General features: G+C 32.6%; 5 protein-coding genes across 15 annotated transcripts; 3 read left to right on the forward strand and 2 right to left on the reverse strand.

Annotated features, from left to right (window-relative positions):
* The first annotated feature begins 1,020 nt into the window (after positions 1-1,020).
* LOC130807236 (protein translation factor SUI1 homolog) lies at positions 1,021-3,808 on the forward strand. 3 transcript variants are annotated; one of them, XM_057672379.1, is made up of 5 exons: positions 1,083-1,178; positions 1,524-1,562; positions 2,633-2,737; positions 3,123-3,382; positions 3,475-3,808. In XM_057672379.1, the coding sequence occupies exons 3-5, from the start codon at positions 2,701-2,703 to the stop codon at positions 3,517-3,519; spliced, it is 342 nt and encodes a 113-aa protein (XP_057528362.1). In that variant the 5' UTR covers positions 1,083-1,178; positions 1,524-1,562; positions 2,633-2,700; the 3' UTR covers positions 3,520-3,808. The 3 variants fall into 3 exon arrangements, with proteins under 3 accessions (XP_057528361.1, XP_057528362.1, XP_057528363.1); XM_057672378.1 differs by lacking the exon at positions 1,524-1,562 and having other exon boundaries at positions 1,021-1,178; XM_057672380.1 differs by lacking the exons at positions 1,083-1,178; positions 1,524-1,562 and adding an exon at positions 1,228-1,302.
* Positions 3,809-5,685: 1,877 nt separating this feature from the next.
* Positions 5,686-22,470, reverse strand: LOC130807237 (uncharacterized). 9 transcript variants are annotated; one of them, XM_057672387.1, is made up of 5 exons: positions 22,330-22,470; positions 18,128-19,944; positions 17,898-18,041; positions 12,313-12,385; positions 5,686-7,069 (listed from the first exon to the last, which is right to left on the reverse strand). In XM_057672387.1, the coding sequence occupies exons 2-4, from the start codon at positions 18,581-18,583 to the stop codon at positions 12,353-12,355; spliced, it is 633 nt and encodes a 210-aa protein (XP_057528370.1). In that variant the 5' UTR covers positions 18,584-19,944; positions 22,330-22,470; the 3' UTR covers positions 5,686-7,069; positions 12,313-12,352. The 9 variants fall into 9 exon arrangements, 8 of the variants coding, with proteins under 8 accessions (XP_057528370.1, XP_057528365.1, XP_057528369.1 ...); XM_057672382.1 differs by lacking the exon at positions 12,313-12,385 and adding an exon at positions 13,024-13,255; XR_009040545.1 differs by lacking the exon at positions 5,686-7,069 and adding an exon at positions 12,974-13,255 and having other exon boundaries at positions 12,141-12,385.
* LOC130808265 (2S seed storage albumin protein) lies at positions 6,624-7,009 on the forward strand. Its single transcript, XM_057673746.1, has 2 exons — positions 6,624-6,951; positions 7,005-7,009. The coding sequence occupies exons 1-2, from the start codon at positions 6,624-6,626 to the stop codon at positions 7,007-7,009; spliced, it is 333 nt and encodes a 110-aa protein (XP_057529729.1).
* LOC130807240 (2S sulfur-rich seed storage protein 2-like) lies at positions 8,865-10,005 on the forward strand. Its single transcript, XM_057672390.1, has one exon. The coding sequence runs from the start codon at positions 9,068-9,070 to the stop codon at positions 9,491-9,493; it is 426 nt and encodes a 141-aa protein (XP_057528373.1). The 5' UTR covers positions 8,865-9,067; the 3' UTR covers positions 9,494-10,005.
* On the reverse strand, positions 20,814-22,558 carry LOC130807238 (protein NDR1-like). The gene has a single exon (XM_057672389.1). The coding sequence runs from the start codon at positions 22,556-22,558 to the stop codon at positions 21,923-21,925; it is 636 nt and encodes a 211-aa protein (XP_057528372.1). The 3' UTR covers positions 20,814-21,922.
* Positions 22,559-23,122: the final 564 nt, after the last annotated feature.

The raw sequence follows: 23,122 nt of genomic DNA on the forward strand, positions 1-23,122 counted from the left end.
GTCCCTTTCAACTCTATGAAATCCTTTCATTCGCTGTTAGTAACAACGAATAATTTTTCTGTTTAATTTCTTTATTCGTTGTTAATAACAATACATATATCCAACCTCGGGCTCGAACAAGAAGGCATTTATTTTAGGAAGTAAAATTTTCATAAGCTTATTTTGAATAATTTTTTTGATAATAAACTTATTCTTTTCAAATTTTCTACTGCAATTGCATAGGAGATTTACTGAAATAATAAGCAGTATCGTTTTTGAGGGTAGTTTTGATGTGCAACTGCCTAAGGTCCATCTTATAAAGGGGCCCAAATTGAATTAATTCTTATTATTAAAATTTAGTTTGTTGTTAAGTACTCTTATCATTATATGGTCTTAAAATTTGTACATTTATTTGACATTAATGTGATGGAAAAAAAAATTACATGATACATAGTTGGAGAAAAAAAATTGAAACTTTACTCATATAAGGATCCTTTTTATATTTTGCTTAGAGCCCAAAAATAATCAGGAACGACACTGGTAACAAAGCTCGAAAATTTGAAATACATAAGAGAAAAATATAAAAAATTAACAAAATAAACTAAGTTTTAAACTTATTCCAAAAAGTAAGCGTGAAATTCCCAAACCTGAGATTTGGAGTTGTTCGCAGTTACTAACTGCGAACAGCTATTTTGACCTGTTTTTGTGCAGCATGCTGTTCGCAGTTACTAACTGCGAACAGGTCAAAACAGGTCAAATAGCTATTCGCAATTACTAACTGCGAACAGCTATTTTGTCTTTTTTAACCTGTTCGCAGTTACTAACTGCGAACATCCCCAAACCTCAAATTTGGGAATATCACACTTACTTTTAGAATAAGTTTAAAATTTAATTTATTTTATTAATTTATTTTATTTTTTCTCTTATGTATTTCAAATTTTCACAAAGCTCAAAATGGGGCCAAACCAAGAACGAACTTCATTAAAGAAAACTAATGGGCTGGACAGACTTTTATGGCCCAACACCCATTAGTGATACTGGAAACCGACCTAACACATAAAAGCTCCAACTCATCACCCCAATATCAATTGTCGGTTTATATAATCCTCAACTCTCTCTCACCTTAACATTCATTAGCTTTGCTCAGACTTATCCGATCTAGGGTTCATACTTCTCTGTTCCCTCTTTTATCGGATCAGGTATCTCTCTTTTCTTTCTTTAGATTAGATTGTATTTTCTGTTTATTCACCCTTATCTTTGCTTCTTTTGCGTCAAATTTTCGTCCTGTTTCATTTTTTGTGTTTGATTTTGTATCATATCAAGGTCTGTTTTCACTTTTTTCAAATTTCGTGGTGATTTTCGTTTGTTTTTGTTTTTTCTTTTCTGGATTGATTGGTTACGTTCTGTTATTTTTCTCGATCTATAATTATACAAATATTGTTGATTTGTATGATTGATGAATTCAACAGATTAGGGTTTGATATTCTTACTTATTTCCCACTCCTTTTTGCTGATCGATTATTTTGTTTGTGGTGTTGATCTAGACTTTTGGGTGTATGATCTCATCTTCTTATTAAACCCTGGTATATATTTCTTCTCTTCTGGTGTGTTATGACCTTGGGAGATATTTTTACCAGATTATTTGAGCAATTGCTTCTGTGTTCCTTTTTGTCTTGTAATTGGTATAAATTATTTGTTTTTTGAACATTTTTCTGTTGAATTCAGTTTCGTGTAAGTTTGTTTATTTTTGTTTTTTGCGGAATGTTTTAGGAGATGAGAAATTGTTTTGGTGGGAGAGATGGGTGAACAAGATCTTTTCCATGGTGGCATGGTCTGATCAAGGGTTGAGAATACATGGAGGGTTAAGGAATGAATTTTGCATTTTTTTTTTCATCTTACTTGTGCTGGAAAGAATATATAATTTCGCCCAAGGCCGAGCGCTTCCCTCTTTAGTGAGGGGTGGCGTGGTATTCCACGGGAGAGGTTTAAATCGTGGCACACGTTGTGTGATGGGCAGACAGCAAAACTTTTTAGACTCCATGGCAGCTCACTGTTTAAGTTATGCAGCATGAGTGAGGGGACTATCTTACATGTGTCGTTTGTTGGTTGGTTTTTCTTGGATTAGAGTGTTTGGTTGTCTTGGCTTCTAAAATTGCTCAAGATTGTAGCTTATAAGTGTTTTGATGCTTTCTTTACTTGTAGAGTTTTTGCTCTGTTCTCAAATTCTTGGTAAAAGGCAAAGTGAGCGTAATCTGTCCATATTTTTGTTTTATGTTCTGCTGTAGAAGGCAAAGGGCTACTGGTCCAAGATGCTTATCGAGGTTTTCAATACATCAATGTCTTACGGTTTATTACAGCTGATATAATGTCAATCTTTTTCAATTATGATATGATTTGTTCTTGAATGATTGTACTTTATGTCCTCCAAATTTTACCAGAAAGAAGGCTATTTAAGAATTGTTTAGATGCATTATTATATCATCTTCGTCCATCTTGAATCTTTTTTACGAATTGGGGGGTTATTTGTTGTATTTGATTATCGTCTCAGTCACAGGCTCACAGCACATGCTGGAAGTAAATTATAAGTGATACTGGATGGGTTTTTATTTATACTTTGTGCCTTTTTTATGAGTTTTTTTTTAATTTTTGGTAGGTCTGAGCAGTTTATATTATTAGCTTCAACTATCCGGTCTGCAGATCGTTATCCAAACCCTAGTTTTCATGTCTGATCTTGACATTCAGATTCCTGCTGCTTTTGGTAAGTTTACCGAATTAATTATGATTTGTGTTTCTGTTAATATGGATATGGGAAGTGATATTGTTAGTGTATAAGCACTAGAAGTTCAAACTTTTGGCTATGTTCTTGTAATATTTTAGAGAATTTCAAAATGGAGTCTTATCAGTCTTTGAGTTTTAGATTTACTTGAATCTGTTATGAAAATGTATTTTCGTGACAAATAAAAACCCCTCTTTGGGAATAACTAATAGGCTGGAGTCCTTGTATTTAGTGAAGCTTTTTCACCCTGTTTTGGTGGAAAATAAACCACCTTTTGGCGGAGCGACATGAAGGGTGGTTCGATTTGCCATTCATTATAGATTCTCTTTGTCTACCTATCTCAATCTTTCTATAATCAATTTTTCAGATCCTTTTGCTGATGCAAATGCTGAGAACTCTGGTGCTGGGTCAAAAGATTATGTGCACATCCGTGTACAACAGAGGAATGGTAGAAAGAGCCTAACAACAGTACAAGGATTGAAGAAAGAATTTAGCTATAACAAGATATTAAAAGACCTTAAGAAGGAGTTTTGCTGTAATGGTACTGTGGTTCAGGATCCAGAACTAGGCCAGGTGATTCAATTGCAAGGTGATCAGCGAAAGAATGTGTCTACCTTCTTGGTTCAGGTACATTTTGCTTTCTACTGTATTCTCTAGATTGCTATAATATACAATAATACGTTAGTAGGATAAATCATCCGGATTTTGTTTGTCAACAGGCTGGTATTGTGAAGAAGGAGCACATCAAGATTCATGGTTTTTGAGGTGCTACAACTCTAGATCTGTGTGCGTGCTTGTTCTGCGTCATACCTCTAATCTATGATAGCGAAGTTGCGGACTCCTCTAATATAATAACTCTGGTTCCTAGCATATGTTTAGTGTGCATTACAATAAATCTGTTTATTGGCATATGTGTTTAGTTTTAGTAGTGTTTTCTGTTGCTGTGCGATGCAGAGCAGCAGCACATGGAATATGAGACTGATGTGGCTGTGTTTGACAGTAATAGTCAATATTATTATGATATAATGATGAAAGTTGTGCTTGTTTCTGCTACTTGTTTGACGTTAAATGCATTTTTGGTTCAATCTAAACTAAATTTTATCCAATAACAAAATGAATTACAAAACCAAAATAGTAAATTTAATAAATGAAAATCATCGTATAAGTGGAGATGACTACATTGAATAAATTTTTAGTAAAGCCTTATTTTGTTATATATTATAAGAACATATGACTATATTGTTAGTAGTATTCTTTAGTCTTCTATAACGAAGATTTATTTAACTTCAATTTTTGGAAAAAGTGCTCAGGATAATTTAACATTTTTATGATTTTCATACAATAATTCCACTTATTGGTTAATCTTAAATAATTTAAATTTTAGGAATATTTGCCTAGAGTAAATTATAGTAGGAAATTTACTAAAAAAGTAAATTGAAAATGATGATTGGGTTCACTTTAGGAAAATACTTCTCAAAGATGGTATTATTCATGGTTAATTAATAAATTAGATTATTGTGGAAAAATCATGAATAGGTTGAGTTATTCTAGATAATTTTTCCTAAATTTTTTTATGTAATGTATCAAATCAAATATTTTAGCTTTGAAATCTTGAGCAAAATTATAAAAAATCTGAATTAATTATTATTCGGTTTGAACTGATTTAGTTTACAATATATTTGAATAATTTTACTTTGAAACCATACTATGTGAAAGCTATTCTATCAAAGAATATCATAATCACTTTCGTAATTAGACTTGTGCAATGAGTTAGATAGGGCTCACATAAAAATGCACTGAATTGGGATGAACTTATATAAAAAATAAAATGAGCTTAAATAGGTTGGTTCTCTTGATCCGTTTCAACTCGGCTTGTCTATTTTTAATTTTATTCGTTAAAATTATCACTAAAATAGGCATGTTCTATTGAGTGTATTACTTAATAAATTTGTTACTTATTTTTGTTAAGTGTAATTAAATTATTGACTATTATAAATTTAAAGTAATTTATTTGCAAGAAATAGTTAAGAATCTACATAGTCCTTTTTGTGCTCATTTTATTTACATAAATAAATGATTTGTTTAAAGTTCAGCTCATTTAAGATTTAATTTGTTTAAATTCTGCATATTTAAGGATTGGATTCGAACCCCAATAAACCCTCAACCCATCGCACAACTCTAATCATAACATTAAACTTGTTATTCTCCCTGTCTTCCACAACATCAAACTACAGCAGCTAGTTCTCTACCAAAAAGGTGCATACTAGGCCTGTACAATGGGCTAGATACATGGTTGGGAAATTGAAAAAAAATAAACTTATTTTTTTTAAGAAAATCTCAAAATACGCTTCGAGAATTTTAATTCCTCAATAAGCGTCTATGTGTCGGAGCCTAAGTTTATTCGCTTAATAGCGAGCTAGAAGTGAACCGATGCTAAGTAAGAATGTTGAAATTTGGGCACAAGCTTTTAGGGTTTTGTGGTTTTCTCTGCTTGTCGTGTTGTTTGCAATTGAGAAATGAACAGTCGCGTCGCGGGTTTCCTTCCCCAACATCGTAATTTTTGTTTTTTTATTATTGTCCCCAGGGCACGTACCAGAGGTGCCCCTTTAAAATTTGCCCCCTGATGATGGATATTTATGTTGTGTCTTAATATAGAAACTAATTCTGCAAGTTAATCATTAATGATAATAATAAAGAAATAAACGAGACAAAAATTTTAAGGTGGTTCACCAATCAAAGGGCTTACATCCATCATTCTAACATATGATAATATTATATGTTTGAAGGAGAGTTACAAAACTTGATAGAAATTACAATGGAGGTTAAGTGTAAGGAAGAGATGAGCTGATAAGGAAGAAAGCTAAGCGAGAAGGTTGCTCTTACAAATGAGACTTTAGTGCAACATTTACCAAGGATACGAAAAGGTATATAGAGACTTAAGGCTTCAAAAGGGCAGCAGCAAGTCACGACAACAAACTGACAAGCACAAGCAGAGAGTTGGCTCGACCCTGTGCTTGTTTGAGCACTCAGCCGCTCATCCGAGCACAGGTCTTGTTAGCAGTTGTTTGGTCCTTCGTTGCAAGCAACGTGTTCCTTAGTCCGATCATCACTGCTCTTCCACCTTGCAGGCTTGCACTACGTCTAAATGGGATGCAATGCACACCCAAACTATGCATATATCCCAAGCCCCCACTATCATTAGTACAATATACTTTCCTATACAACCAATCACAAATGTGTATTTATGTTCTCTTCTAACTACACTAACATGGATGAATAAGACTCTCAACAATCATGTTTTGATTACTTGGTGAACCAAGTCACCAATAATCCTAACAGATTTCGCGTTACATTGAGCTATAATTATCATCAATGTCATCATATGACCGAAAAAACAAAATATGCACACATTTTGATCATAAATTAAGTAGATATCATCCCATAACCACATACAATAAAAAGAAGAGCTTTAATAATAACTCATAAAATATATACATTATCTTTAATTCATCGTGCTTATATATTTGAACGTGTAAACCATCTCAACACTCACATCCAAAAACGACATTCATATCAAAATTCGAAATTAAATCAAAAGCCACGTAATTAGCATGCAAACACCACACAGAAAAGGACTAAATCTACATGCATTATAAACACCATATGTCCATATCTTTATGTAAAAAAATCCAACAACCCAAGCTTTTCTAGCTTACTAGCTCTGATGCTCATCATCACCGACCACGTAACCGCCATGCAATCGCCTTTAAACCCCTATAAATTAATTCAATTCATTGATCAGAATATCCAACAACTCAATCCAATCAACAATTTAAACAAACCCACCAAAAAAAGGTCCAATTTTTCAATGGCAGGAATTAAGTTTATGATCCTGGCAGCTGCAATGGCAGCCATGGTAGTGATAACTCAGGCCACCATCATAACAACCGAGGTCGAAATCAACGATGATTCAAACCCGATCCCGATATTTCACCGGGGCAAATGTGACCGTCAGTTACAGAGTCAGTGGCCTAACCATTGTGAGGAGTACATGATGGAAGAAATGATGGGTATGAGGCCAAACCAAGGAAGGGGATACTTCAATCAGTGTTGCAATGAACTAAGAATGATGGATAGGGAATGTCAGTGTGAAGCCATGAAGAAAATGGTGCAGCAAATGGAGAAGAGTGAGCGTGGTGAGATGATGGAGCAAGCCATGAAGTTGCCCATGATGTGTGGCACCATGCAGAGTAGGTGTCCCATGCGGGGCTACAGAGGCATTCCGGTCGTGTAAGTGCGCTTCATGGGCAGCATCTGCAGGATCATTATAAGTACGTACTATCAGCAGGAAGAAGATCGAATAAAACATACGCTGGATAGCTGAAGTTTTAATCTTGTTTAGTTAAATTAGCAAAGTCGTGTTGTTGAAGGGATAATAAGTAATGGATGATTTTAGAGCACATCGTCGTGTGCTTTAATGTTGCTTTCCTTTAAGCTTTATGGTTGTTGTAATCGGATGCATGCTTTGATGAGCTTTATATGATGATTAAATAAAACTTGGCTCCATCATTCCGATATATAGTGTTCGTTTCTATTATTCAAGACTATATATATATATATATATATATATATATAAAGTTTGAAAGTAATACAAAGTGAGATAATATTATAAGTAGAGCACGAATCGATTTTATTTTACACATATAAATTAATGTGTTGGTATATTATCACAGTATGCTAAATTTACTTTATAAATTGGGCAGTAAACAATTAATAAGCTCTAGTAAGAATGCGTAGCTAACGAGTCTTAGGCTATAATATTGGCCACCATGGTATTCCACCATGGTATTCAGGCTCAGTACTAGAACAAGATAATTAAGCACAAAACAAGATAATTAAGCAACATATAGTGGTCAAGGTCACGAATGATATGGCCCTTGGTTTGGTATTGTGGAGGGATGGGTTTGGTATTGTGGAGGGATGTTAAGTGTACTTCCAAGTCCCACATCAAACAGCTGAGACTCTTTTAAAAGACGACCTCAAAACAAGAAGTTCGTATTAATTGGACTATTTAGCCGATATATCTAATGCGGCTCTAAAGGACTATTTAGCCTATATATCTAATGCGTCTCTTAGAGAAAACGTCAACAGTAAGAAAATGTATTTGAGTCAACATCAAACTATTCTAAATAAGTATGAGTCATTTAGTAAGGTGTCCAAAATATGATCTATATGAGCTCCTAATGTTTTACAACTGATGAGTCCAACAGATTACCTCGAATATGGTTAATCATTAATTGTATTTGAGTCACATCTAAAACTTTACCAAAATAACTCGTTTAGTCATTTACCATAGTATACAGTATATATCATTAAACGTTATATAGGTAATTAATTATTAATATTAAATTGTGGTAATTAAAATAAGTATTAGTTTTATCCCATGGGGTAATAGAGCGGAGCTCCCAAAAGTGTGTATTTTTCTTTATGGTTTTTTATCATCCTTTAATATCATCTTTTAAAATAATAATAAATTAGATAAATAAAACAAACATAATCATATTCATAATATCATCTATTTGCACCATTTTTTATTTTAGTTTGTCACTTGATTTACGCCATTACTTTTTTAGAAATGGTATCACTCTTTTTCTTTCAATCTCATCAACAAATTTATTCTCTTGATTAGCACTTAATAATTTCTATTATTTACTTATTTTTTGTCTTATTCTCCAATTTAATTTTCTTCTTCACTATATTTCACCTATATTACAAATATGAAAAGAACAAAAAGACACCAATTTTTCATTACCTTTCTGACCTTTTAAAATCAGTCATGTGGCAAGTTGCCGAACACAAAATTAAACATTATTCTGTTGAGATGGCTTGTCCCACATCGATATATTAAAGATGTAGTGACACTTTATAATCATTAGAACTCTTCAACCCATTGTTATATGGTTTTGAGATAGTATCTCCATGGCTTATATAGTGTGTACCTTGTATTTTCCTGATTATATACTGACATTAGCAATAAGTCCAATTCAACTTAATAACTTCAAATGACAAATAATCAAATATGCGTGCGTAATAATCCTTAACGTGTAAACTATCTCAACATGCACTTCTACACCACACCAAAACACCATATATGACCCAAAAAAATAGCTTCATGAGCCACACGTACTTAACATGCAAATAGATCTACAAACTCTACAAATAACCCATGATCACCACTTCTCCAAACACAAATCCTAAAACAAAAACCATCAAAATAAACAATCCATCCAGAGAAAACAATAAAAGGCATCAATGGCAGCCAAAAATCTCCAGCTCCTCCTAGCAGCCATAGCTACTTACCTCCTCATCTCCACCTTCAAACCCGCCGGCGCTACATCGAACAAAGGGCAGCTAAGCTCACAGTGCGAGCGACAGCTCCAATGGGAGAAAATAGATCACTGCAAGAACTACCTAAGGAGTGAAATGAACATGCTGATGTTCCCAAATTCAGGGAACCAAGCATGTTGTTTAAGGGAATGTTGTGAGATGCTTCAAGAAATGGATGAGAATTGCGTGTGCGAGGCGGTCAAAAGCATGGCCGAGGAGGAGACGGAAATCATGATGAAAAGGGGAGAAGGAAGGCAAATGGGGAGGGTTGTACTTAAGAAGGCCATGCATTTGCCTCAGAGATGTGGTATTAGTGCACAATGTGAAGCTTTTTCCAGGAATTATTACTAATTTAGTATAAATGTATTATTAATTAGTTAATAAAGGTACATGATCGTGTGCATTTCTGTAAGATTTGGTTTTTAGTAGCTAGCATAGTTTAGAAATAAAAACAAAGGCCCAATCGTATCGTTCGATCGCATTGTAAAAACTTTCAAAATAAATAAATTGATATTTCTCTACCTTGCAAAAAATGTAAAGAAATCGTGTTTTAAGACTGTTTTGATAGATTTCGTGCGCTTTTGAGATTAAAGCAAAGGTAATAATTTTTGTTCATTCTTATTTATGGTACAATTTTTAATATCAATTGTTTTGGTAATAATTTTTGTTGATTATGGTACAATTTTTAATATCAATTGTTAGTTGTTCAACGATCCAACCCACGGAGCAAAGTGTAACAACCCGACTTAACACAACCAAGTTTAATATACGTTTATCATAAACCTAATACAAAACTACGAATTCCCACGTGCTCAGCTTAATATAACATCCTTGGAACTCTAATCAACTCCGCTAACCCATCGTTTCCGACCGGATCCGATCGGAACTCTAATCAACTTCGCTAACCCATCGTTCTCGATCGGATCCGATCTGTAAACAACTAAAAGATGGAAATAACATGAGATTAAATTAACTATATGAGAAATAACAATCCAGAACAACAAAACATAGTAATTCAAAAAGAAGTTTAAAAGCAATATCAGTTTCCTAAATCTATGTGTGCATAGGAAGTCTAGTTGAAAGGAACATCCATTGAGGCTAGTCAATATTTGAATGACAATTCACCTCAAAATAGGGAGTAAGGGAGATTTTCCCTCTCTACTCCCTCAATGACCAGCTCGTAAGCCCGATCCATTAACCATATCAATATCAGCGTAATCATTCATAACAACTTGATCAACAATATAAATTTCACAAACTTTAATAAAACAATTTTCAAAAGGGCATTATTATTTGTCGCCACCCTTTTCATTTTATCGCCACCCTCCCTCATAATGAAATTACGAATTTGCCCCTGATTTTTAAAAATTTACAAATTTGTCATTGAGTTAATAAATTTTCATTTTCATTTTTTTTTAATTTTTTTTAATTATTTTTATTTATATTATTTTTGTTATTATTATTATCATAGTTATTATTATTATTATTATTATTATTATTACGGTTATTATTATTATTATTATTATTACGGTTATTATTATTATTATAACGGTTATTATTATTACGGTTATTAATAATAATAATAATAATAATAATAATAACATTAATAATAAGAATAATAATAATAAAAAAAATTAAAAAAAAATATCAGTCGCACAAAACGTGCGACTGACAGTCGCACAAAACGTGCGACTGACAGTCGCACAAAACGTGCAACTGACAGTCGCACAAAACGTGCGACTGACAGTCGCACAAAGCAGTCGCACGTTTTGTGCGACTGATATTTTTTTTTTTATTATTATTAATTTTATTATTATTATTATTATTATTACGGTTATTATTATTATTATTATTATTATTATTATTATTAATATTGTTGTTGTTATTATTATTATTATTAAATTATTATTTTTGTTTTAATTATTATTGTTATAATTGATGTAAGAAAGGAAGCATAAAAATTGACAAACACAAAACACACAGAATTTACGTGGTTCACCGACAATGTGTCGAATAAATCCACATGCAGAGGAGAGAAAAATTTTATTACTAGAAGAAACCCAAAATACAAATATTGGCTAGATTATAGAAAATAAGAGTTTATAAATTACTCTAATACATAAAACCTTAGCCAAAACAGATTTTTTTGGGATAATGCAAAACTAATGCCCAAGACTCCTTTTATAAGGAGAAGAATAACAAGCCTTTGTTATTCTTCCGATGTGGGATAATGATAAACATTAATCTTCCAATGTGGGATAATGAAAAACATTAATCTTCCAATGTGGGATAATGACAAACATCAATCTTCCAATGTAAGGTTATGTCTTGAATCCCACATTGGAAGATTGATGTTTGTCATTATCCCACATTGAAAGATTAATGTTTTTCATTATCCCACATTGGAAGATTAATGTTTATCATTATCCCACATCGGAAGAATAACAAAGGCTTGTTATTCTTCTCCTTATAAAAGGAGTCTTGGGCATTAGTTTTGCATCATCCCAAAAAAATTTGTTTTGGCTAAGGTTTTCTGTATTGGAGTAATTTATAAACTCCTAATTTCTATAATCTAGCCAATATTTGTATTTTGGGTTTCCTTTAATAATAAAATTTTACGCTTTCTTTCTTACATGAATTATAACAATAATAATTAAAAAAAATAATAATTTAATAATAATAATAATAACAACCACAATATTAATAATAATAATAATAAAAAAAAAAATACAAGTCGCACAAAACGTGCGACTGGTTTGTGCGACTGTCAGTCGCACGTTTTGTGCGACTGGTATTTTTTTTTTAATTTTTTTTATTATTATTATTTTTATTATTAATTTTATTATTATTATTATTATTATTATTATTATTATTATTAATAACCGTAATAATAATAACCGTTATAATAATAATAATAACCGTAATAATAATAATAATAATAATAATATAAATAAGAATAATTAAAAAAATTTAAAAAAAATGAAAATGAAAAGTTATTAACTCAATGGCAAATTTGTAAATTTTTAAAAGATCAGGGGCAAATTCGTAATTTCATTAAGAGGGGTGGCGATAAAATGAAAAGGGTGGCGACAAATAAGAATCGGGTTTTCAAAATTTAAGTCTGGCCAGACCTAAAAGACTGCTACTACTCACAGCAAAAAATTACTAACCACAAAAAATGCCTCAAAGAGTCGAATCCAAATCACGATATCACCTAGAAGGGTTCTTCGATGATCTCGTCTCCTGGAGCATAACAAGGTCACAGTATCACTAAAGAGCGCTTGATACTCCTATACTAATATATAACTTATTACGTCTCCTGCTAGAACTATAATTTAACCAAGTCTCTATTTTAGACTTTCAAACCATTGAAATTGTTCATATGCTAACCTAGTCCAATTCATATTATCCACATTCTTACCCAACAATCATCATTCTATTTATACCCATATCAATAATTCTCAAAAGAAATAGTCCAAACAAGAATATCACATTACCTACTATTTTATCAATGGCAAAAATTTCCTCAACAAACCCGTAATTTCAATAAGCATCAATTTGATATCAAATAATCCAAAATTCATCTTCTCTAACAGGACGGCTATACACACTTAATCTGTAGGTAAATTAATATATCTTATGTAGAAATAAATCTTGAGGTGAACAAGGTAATAAAAAAAACTTAAGAAAGAAGGATGTTTATGTATAACAATATATGAAAACAAAAGATAAAGAATCAAGCATGATTTGTTAGGAAAACAAGGAAAATAAAATATATAAAGAAAAAGAAATATGAATACAAAGATAATAACAAAAGAAGGTAACTAGTACCTTCAGAAACTGCTGCCAAGTACCAAAAAATAATGAAAACCAAATCTTACATGCTTCTCAAAGAAAATCAGGGAATGGAAAAGTGCTAGGTTGCATGCGTTTCACAAAACAGAAGACTGGCAGCCTTCTTCTTTCGACCGTAACGAAGGCTGACCGGTGGTGTAGGCGCTGCTTGTTTAACGTATCAGGCAAAGAGGTGTTGTAGGGTCGGCTTTCGGGGACAAAGGGTTGTACACGGCTATTGTTGCTTGTTTGAGAGCCAAGAACCGAGCAAAACTGGATCTGGATGAGATTAGAAATTTAACAACTAAATGGGGAAAAGGTTGCTCATGTTATTGAAGAAATTCAACAATAAATCAGCCATTTTCAGAAGAAATGGCGTGAGAAGGAAGACAGGAGGCAATTAAAAGGTTTTTAAAATGCAAAATTTTCATTAATAAGAAAAGAAGGAAAAAAAAAATTATTCCCAAACCCAAAAATAGCTCTCACTCTAATACTATTATTATTAGAGAAAATTATAATAAACTATCTATTCTGTACCTTTATTTGCAAAAAACTACCTTATTTAAAATTTTTTGCAAAAAACTACCTTATATAATACATTTCTTTGCAAAAGACTATCTTATAACGGTTTTTAGCGTTTTGACTGTGTAAATTAACCGTTGACTATCACGTAATAGTCACGTGAGCTTATAATCCTTTCCTTCTTCATTTCAGACTCTTCAATGCATTTGCTCCTCCTTCTTCATTCGAAAAACCCTAAATTATTCCTGTAATTGGTCTTTCTTCCTTCTTTCTTTCAATCCCTTGATTTACAATCCCTAAATCATTCAAAGAACCCAATTTTTTCCAAGTAATTAGTAATGTCTTCTTCTTCTTCAACCCAAAATTCGATACCTGAAAAATGTGGGTGTAGAGTTCCCTTTGCAAGGAGGGTTTCATGGACCAAGGAAAATCCAGGAAGAAGGTTTAAGACTTGCGTTTTTTATGATCCTGATACAAATTGGAAGGGATGCAAAAAGTTTAAATGGGTTGATGAACCTGAAATGACTGTTTGGCAAAGAGAAGTCACTAACAACCTTGTGGAGGACAAGCGACAATTAGCAACCGAAATCAAGATTTTGACATCAAAGGTTTGTTGCTTGGAACATAAAAAGGAACAAGCACTTTCAGAAATTAAAAGGATTAAGAAGAAATGGATGAATGAGATGAAGCATGGAAATCAGATTACAAGCTTTGTATTAGGGTTTTTCTTTTGTTTTTTGATGGTGTTGGTTGTTTTAATCACGGCTAGTAAATGAAAGTTATGACCTATTTAAGAATTTGTGTTAGTGATTTCAATATGCAATGGAAGGATGATATCTTTTGTAAAAATGATTATAATGAATGAAATGTCTTTTTATTTTGGCTATCTGATTTCTCTTTTGGTATTGTTGTTTGCTGTTTGTTATTTGGTTGATGTTTTCAATAACATCAGTATACATACTGCTTGCAGTGATCAACATCAGTAGCCTTATCAATGTGTTTCAAATCTGTATTTCAGCACTGATTCAAGACTAAGCAACTTGCACTAATGCTTGCTGCACTGATGAACTGATTTGCAGCACTGACTTTCAGCACTGATTTAATCTCTATGTAATACTGCATTACCAATTAACTTCAGCATACTCAAAACTGATTCAAAACTGATTTTCAACGCTTATCAACTTCAGTAGCTATGTAATAATGCTGTCTTTGTGTATGAAAATTAGATGGCTCATTTGTTGTTTGTTGTTTGCTGTGTTTGGAAATCAGATGGCTCAATAGCAATGTACATTAGATGGCTCAGTTGCATACAGCAATTTACATATTGCTTGGTTCAATTGAACTTAACCCATACAACATACAGCAATTTGCTTACATACAGCAACTACATGCTGCACAACACAATGCACAACACATGTACAAAACACTGATGAACTTACTCATTCAGAACACTTGTGTATGCAATGCTGCACTGATAAACTGCAAATACTTCACTGTGCAGTACCTAAAGTAATGACTAATCAACTACTGTTGCATAAGTTACTGCTGCACACAATCAAGATGAACACAATTCATCACAGTAACTGAAATCATCACAGATCAAATTTTCAGTAGTCATATCGAGAATGTTGCACACAGTGACTACTTCTCAAAACACATTAAGTTTACTGCAATTGACAAATTTACTTAATTCAAGATAGTAAGTCAATGAAACAAAGTACATTCTCAGTTCATATACTGATTTGCTTACATGTAGTACATTCTCAGTTCATAAACTTATACTAATATATGTCTTACATTAAATCAACACATTACATTCAACTTCAATTTACTTATACAGCTCTATATTTGACTTTGTTGATCCATTATACATGAAGTAGATGCTGCTGTTGCACTTTGCGTTTGTTGTTGACTACTGGAGCAAGGAACATCATTTGGTGTGGACTGTTGAGTAGAAGAAGATCCCATTTTAAGCCTTCCACCCTTTGACTTCATCTTTGTTGGTTGTGGTTTGGCTGGATTCTTGCATCCTTTTTTGTAGTGACCTAAGTCACCACAATTACCACATCTTCGTTGCTTGAATTCTCGAACAGCAGTTACAGGCTTCTTACCTCCTTTACCTTCATCAGTTTCCTCTTTTCTTTTCCTCATTTTACGCCTTCCAGGCATCTTTCGAAATGGTGGAGAAAGAGGTTTGGCTAAAGTGGTTGTCGGCCACATTTTGTGTCCTGGCATACCATAAAACTTTGGAGCATACGTCTTTGCATACGTTTCTACAAGATACGCATCATGGACAAATTCACTGGCATCTAATTTTCTAATAACAATACAAGCCATGGCATGTTTACAAGGGATCCCAAGAAGATTCTAGCTTCCACAAAGGCAAGTCTTATTGGTCAAGTTTACAACGTAAGATTCTTCATCATCATCCACCTCAAACTCAGATACATCCACTGGGATTACCCTCAAACCATATATTTCCTTTGAATTTTTTTTAATCATTTTGGTGATAGCTAGCATCAACACACCTTTAAAGTTACTCAACCCTTCTCTTTTGGATGCACTTCTTTGCATCACATATCTCCTAATCCACTCCATAAGAGAAATTATGGGCTTCCCCCTTACTTTCTACCTGTTGGACCTCTTGAGTTTTGATGATGACTACACTTAAGCAAATATGTGTTTAGAGATTGTGTGCAGGTCGATATCCGATTAATTGTGATCGTTGATAGTACCTGTGGCTTAGTTCATGGAAATGTACGTGTCAAAAGGATCCGAAAGATGTTAGAAGAACTATATCGCTTGGGATGTAAAATGGAGACAGCAGGTCTACTGTTCCTAAGTTGGATGTTCTAGCAAAACTGGATTCTGGAAACAGCGCACTGTTCCTGAACTGGAGTCAGCCTACGTTAACTGGAAATTCTGGTTATTTATTTATAATTATTATTTTTAGTTAATGTATTAAATAAAGTTGATTTGTTGCATTTATTAGTTATTATAATTAATTGGCAAAAAGTTTTCTAAAAATTACTTTACGTATGAGCCTCTAAATAAAGATCCTTTATTTTAGGATCTATTTTTAGTAAATAGTGGATTTACTAAAAATAGAATTAGTTGTTGTTGAATGGGTCTTAGCTATCATTCTAAACCGTCTTTATTCCTAAAAGTTAGCAAGTAATCATTCCCAATCAGTATAACCGTTTCTATTTATAGCAAACACGTTCCAGCAATTAGTACTGGAACAGGAACAGCTGTTTGTAAAACTGCTGCCTTAAAGGGAACAGAACCTATTATTAGGGAACAGCGGTTATTGCTAAATAACAGTGGGCTTGAATTGGTCAACTTTAAATGCCTATTTTTAGATTAACCGTAGGAAGACTTGGTTATTAAAATCCACATTACTCCCATGATCTTTTGATAGGGAATAATGGGTTGGAATATTCCTTTTTATTAGGAACTTTAGCTCTATAAATAGTGGACTCGGTTATTCTTCAAAACTCGCCTTAGTATGAGCCATTAAATCATACGTAATTATGGGAGAATTTTTACAAGAAAATTTTGTTTTAAAAATGCCAATTAATTTATAATATTGATTTTATTTTTAGAGAATTTTTATCCTTTTTGTAAGGGTTTTTGAGAGAATTTGTAATTAGACTCGGGTGAGTCTAAGGGGGAAATTAGATAGCTTTTAATGAAGCTAGAGAAGAGATTAGCTTTGAGTAAAGCTAAGAAGAAAGCTTCTAGTGAAGCTAGTGGTGAGAATTAGCTTTTAGTGAAGCTAAGTTTGTTGCTTTGAGTGAAGCAATTTAAGAGAGAAGAGTTGGCCTAGTTGATGCGCTTCGAGTGAAGTAAGATGTTTAATGTAATTGTAACGAGTTGCCTTAAACATAGTGGAGAATTTAGAAATCCCGTGGGGTCGTGGTTTTTCCTTCTATTTAGGCCTAGAAGGTTTCCACGTAAAAATCGTTTGTCTCTTTTAATTATTTCACTCTAAGTTTAAACTTTATTTATTTTATTCAATTCCGCAAAAACAGGGCAAAAATGCTTAAACTAGTAACAACAACAATTCACCCCCCCCCCCCCCCCCCCCCCCCCCCTCTTGTTGCTGTTCCCGTTCCTAATTGAGTCTACATTACCAACACATTATTGAATGACTCACAACAATTATTTAACAACATCCCAGACTTACTCCTACTAGAAAAAGCATGCTTAGACTAGTGTTTAGCAGGAATAGCAGCTAGATATTCATATGCTTCAACAGAAATATTCTTTATTTCATTCATTTCTCTATCAAAATGAAACTGTAAAAGGTAAATTGTTACTAATTATGTAAAAGGAATAGCAGCTAGATATTCATATGCTTCAACAGAAATATTTAATTGTATACTTGATTCCATACCTTGTTGTAAGCTCTTGCTGCTTTCCAAAAGTGATGTTTGTACAACTCTCTAGGGAACTTGATCTTGAAGTTAGCCCATATATGCCTACAGCAGAACCTAATTTCAGTTTCACGAATCACTGAGTTCAAAGCTTCAATCAAACCCTACATTGTCCACAAATTAGTATTAGGGTTATAAAATTAGTTACAATTGAAACAAGATATGTGTTAACAAGTAATTACGTTCATACCTTTTGCCTATCGCTCATGAAGGTAAAATCTTCACATCCTGCTTGTACCCAACTACTCGATGGACTAACCGACTTTAGGTCTTCTACGAGGAGATTTAGAAACCAAGTCCAAGTTTCTATGTTTTCTGTTTCGACCACAGCACATGCAATAGGGAAGATGTTATTGTTCCCATCCTTACCTACAGCAGTCAGCAAAACCCCAGGGAATTGTCCCTTCAAATGTGCCCCATCAACACCTATAATAGGCCTACAGCCAGCAACAAAACCCTCCTTACATGCTGGCAAACATATATACATCCTTTGAAACAAGGGTGGAGGTGTGTCCATTCCAATGCATTTCACGATTGCAGTGCTTCCTGGGTTAAACCTCCTTATTGCTTCCGCATAATCCCACACCCTGCTATACTCTTCACTAGCATCACCAACTATCATTTTCTTAGCAATTCTTTTAGCCATATAACACTTAGAATACTTCACTTCACAACCTAACTCTCTGTTAACCCGTTTCTAAAATGCCTTTAATTCCCAATTTGGATTTTCCCTCCAATCCTCTATATATTTCTCAGCTAAATACAAAGCAGTGACTTTGTTATTTTGGTGTTGGTGACCACAAGTGTGCTCGGGAAAATAACTCCTTATTTGAAGTGTCTCCTCATCTTTCAACTTCACAGTATGAACCTTAAAATAACACTTCTTATCCTTCCCACAAACACAGTTCACAATTCTAGCTTTCGATTTCATGCAATCGCATTTATTGTAGCAATACACACTTATCCTACTTCTACCATAATGCAGGTAATAATAATTGTAACCACATTCAATAGCATGGTACCTTAATGCTTTTCTAAAGACATATGTCGAAGGAAACTTAAGGCCTAAAGACAAATTGATCTTACCCTTGAAATCAACCTCAGGATTGAATGTAGGATAGCTGCCTATATCTTCCTCATCAACATTCAATGCACTCAAATCATCATCATCAGACTCCAGTTCATCATCATTAAAGTATATGTCTCTATTGTTTTCTTCATCAACCTCCTTATCTACTATCAATCTAATTTCATCATCACCTATAAACACATCATCGAGACCATAAACTACATTTTCTGCAAACAAATCAGAATCATCCTCATATTCATCTTCATCACCACAACTATAATCATCATCACTGCTATCCTCAAAATCAGAAAGTTCTTGCTCTATGTGGCCTCTCTCATTTGGTGTAAGGTTTAGGGTAGAAATAGCAACTGAGTTATTTGTTTTAAATCTAGGGTTAGCACTTACACATTCTTTATAACTCGTATATGTGTTTGGTGGTCCCATTTGCCCAACATCAACATCTACATTTGCTCTTTCCAACTCATCTACAACCTCATGTGCCACATCAGATCTTTCAAGCTCCACCTCATCTACCCTAACATTACTCAACTCAGTTGCCAACTCAGAATGCTTCTTTTTCGAACTACTTGCTTTTTTTCAGATTTTCAATTTCTTCATCTTATTGATTTATCTAATTTTAGGAACCCTAATACATTATTCAGACACAACAACAATCAATTTACAAATTACAAGATAAAAAACAGGAAATTCAATAGGAAAAACCGCAGCAAACGAAGCAGATTTGTAAAACGAATTAAATTTTAAAGAGAAAATAAAATACAACAATGAAGAACAAAACCATAATTGAGTAGTACTACATACCTCTAAAGATTAGAAGTTTCAGCAAGATGATGTCGCAAGGAAGACGGTAGCGAATTCAAGAAGCTAGAGGACTGATTTTTTCGAATGAAGAAGGGGAAGCAAATGCCTGGAAGAGTCTGAAATGAAGAAGAAAGAAAGGATTATAAGCTCACGTGACTATCACGTGATAGTCAACGGTTAATTTAAATGGTCAAACGCTAAAAACCGTTATAAGGTAGTCTTTTGCAAAGAAATGTATTATATAAGGTAGTTTTTTGCAAATAATTTTAGATAAGGTAGTTTTTTGCAAATAAGGGTATAGAATAGGTAGTTTATTATAACTTTCTCTTATTATTATTATTTTGATTCTCTCATTCTAAATTATTAATTTCTCAAATATTACACAAAGAAAAATGGAAATGAATTTATAGTGTGTGATCTCTTTAACAGTTTGACATTTACTTGATTATATAACTGAATTAGATTTAACTCGACTTTAAAATAGACTTTCAAATAAATACTAAATAATTCGATTTCAAATCGACCTGAAACACTTAAATTAAAATCAATTCATCAATGACCCGAATGAAAACGATAATCTATATATTTGTTAATGATACTTTTAGAATTACATTAACCACTCTTTTTTCTTATTCTACTCCTTTATATGGAGTTGGAGTGGTATATCAATACAAGCTCATTCTCTATCTTATGAATATTTTTAATGATAATTTATATATTTGTTAATGATAGAATATTTTAAACAATGAAAATATTATAATTAAATATAAATTTGATGGAAGAAAAGTTTAAACCATATACACCAAAAAAAATTTTAAAGAAATTTAGTTAAAAAATATAAGACCACAACTAATAAAAATAATATTTTTATAAAATTAGTGAGAAATATGTGAAGACCACAAGAAATATAAAAATATTAAAATGAAGTATATTAGTTTATTTTTGTCCAAAATTTGTGATATAAATAAAAAAATTTTAATGAAACAATAAATACAACACTCAAAATGGTAAATGAGAACTTATTTAAAAAACGAAGGGAAAATCGAAGAAAAATTAGATTAATCAAGATAATTTTTTTTTTATAATTATTTGAGATTTAAATTTACATTAAAATATACACAAAAAGTAAATAAGAAAAATAAATGAAAACGGAAGATGTGTAAAAAACGTGAAGAAGTATTTATTAATAGATAGAAAATAACAACATAATAATCCAAAATCATCAATTTCCACATAAAATATGGAATCCATACTGTTATGAATGGTATTATGAATGGTGTGACTTGAGTGCAAAATTAATTTGTGCATTCATGTGTAACTCTTGGAATGGAATTTAATAAGTGTGTTAATGTGAGTGTATTAAGTTGAATCTTGATGATTGTGATTTATGATGGTGATTAAAAGTATGGATTAATGAGGTAATAAAGTGTGAATTATTTATGGGAGTTATGAGACTTAATGAAGAAGTGTAAAGGTTTAATTCAAGATGCTCTACTATGCAAGTCGAGAAGCTCTCTAAAGTGCCGATCGACCAGCTCGTTCGACCGAGCGAGCTCCAGGGTGGGTCGAGTGAGCAGACAAAATAAAATCAGAAACTTTATGTAGCCCGCTCGACCAAACCGCTCGATTGAGCGAGCCCCTGTTTTGGACGAGCAAAGTCTCTGATGCTCCTAGGGTGCTGTTTTTGACTCTTCAAGTATTTTGGGCTGTTTAATTATCATTTATTCATAATTTTAATGTACTTAATGTTACTTAGTGTGATCTCTCCTATAAATAGAGAACTCTCATACACACATAAAACACAACCCAGCCAAACACATAACCTTCTGATTTTATCTCTTACTCAAATATTTCAATTGTAAGAGTGTTTTTTATACTCCTTTGATATATTATAAACAAGAAACTACACATGACAGAAAACGTAACCATCATTAAGTGAACCTCCTTAAATTTTTGTGTTTCTTTGCAAGTTTTGCATTATCAAACATTTATTTAGTTTATTGTTATTATTATCGTTCATCAAATCAAAATTCTTAGCATCGTATTGATTTTGACAATTATTTCAAATACAATATAAATTATACAATTGAGTGTTTACCAAAATAGAATAAAAATCAAAAAACCCAAAATGCCCAAAAAATAGAAATTAAAAGAAGCTCTAGTATTCCTAGCTTTTGATGTAAACTTAACCCCTTTCTTCTTCCTCTTAATCAAACTCCCTTCTTCATTAATTAACAAATCAGCCCTCAAATCCAAACGATGTCGTTTAGTCTTCCAAAACACAATCTTAAACCTTACAGACGTATTAAGCTCAACCCTAAATTCCGCCATTGTTGCCGTATCATTTTCCCATTTTACCCTTTTACCATCAATACTAGAAATACGATGAGTTTTCTTTTCATGGCCTTGATAAAAAGCTGGAAAACTAGCATTTCCAAGAGAAATTAAAGTTTGATTAGGTTTATAATAGAAAGTTAGATTTAGGGTATCATAGTAAATACCTTTATCTTTATTCTTCTTATTGTTGAGCTTTAAATCATAATGGATTGTATGATTGTTGTTGATAATCGATGAATTTGCAGATTTGTTGAGGGAAAAAACATCAAAGTTTTCAATGGAGCAAACTGGGTTGTTTGATCTGAGATTTAGCCATAAAAATAGAGCTGTTAAACCAGATGTGAAGATGAAGCTGCAGCAACATCTGCAGCAACTACTATTTTCTGCTGACATTAGTGGTTTTAATGGAGTTTTGGAGTGGTTTTAATGGGGTTTTGGAGTGGTTTTCTGGTGAAGGAAAGATGGTTTTTGATTCTAATTTGAGATAACAGCTGTTTTTGAAGGGGATTTCGGAAAAACAATTGAATTCCAGTAAAGATTGAAAATGATTGGAGTAAAAGGCGAAAAAATAGTCCGATGTATACTATAGGCCTGTAGCCGTGGCTGTGGCTGCATAAGTATCTCAATTATTGTTTTCAAAAAAATTATTCTAAATAATGCAATCTATTTGACCATTACTCGGTTAATAATTTCACCTTTTAAAAAATTTAAATAATTCAACTTTAGCCTTTATTTTGTTGTGAATAGATCCTCAAAATAAATAAATAGACTATTTCAAGTTACTACTAGCTGTTACATTTAACAGGTCATCATCTTTCTTCTTTATAAGTTTGCTTCCATGGAATAACGTCATATTCAACCCCTAAATTTTAATAATAAATTTTCATATATTTAATTTAGTGAAAATCTTAATAAATTTAAAAGGTATGAACTCTAATTCTTCTTCTTTTCGAAGTG

The sequence above is a fragment of the Amaranthus tricolor genome, chromosome 3 (genome assembly GCF_026212465.1).
Source record: "Amaranthus tricolor cultivar Red isolate AtriRed21 chromosome 3, ASM2621246v1, whole genome shotgun sequence".
NCBI lineage: Eukaryota > Viridiplantae > Streptophyta > Magnoliopsida > Caryophyllales > Amaranthaceae > Amaranthus > Amaranthus tricolor.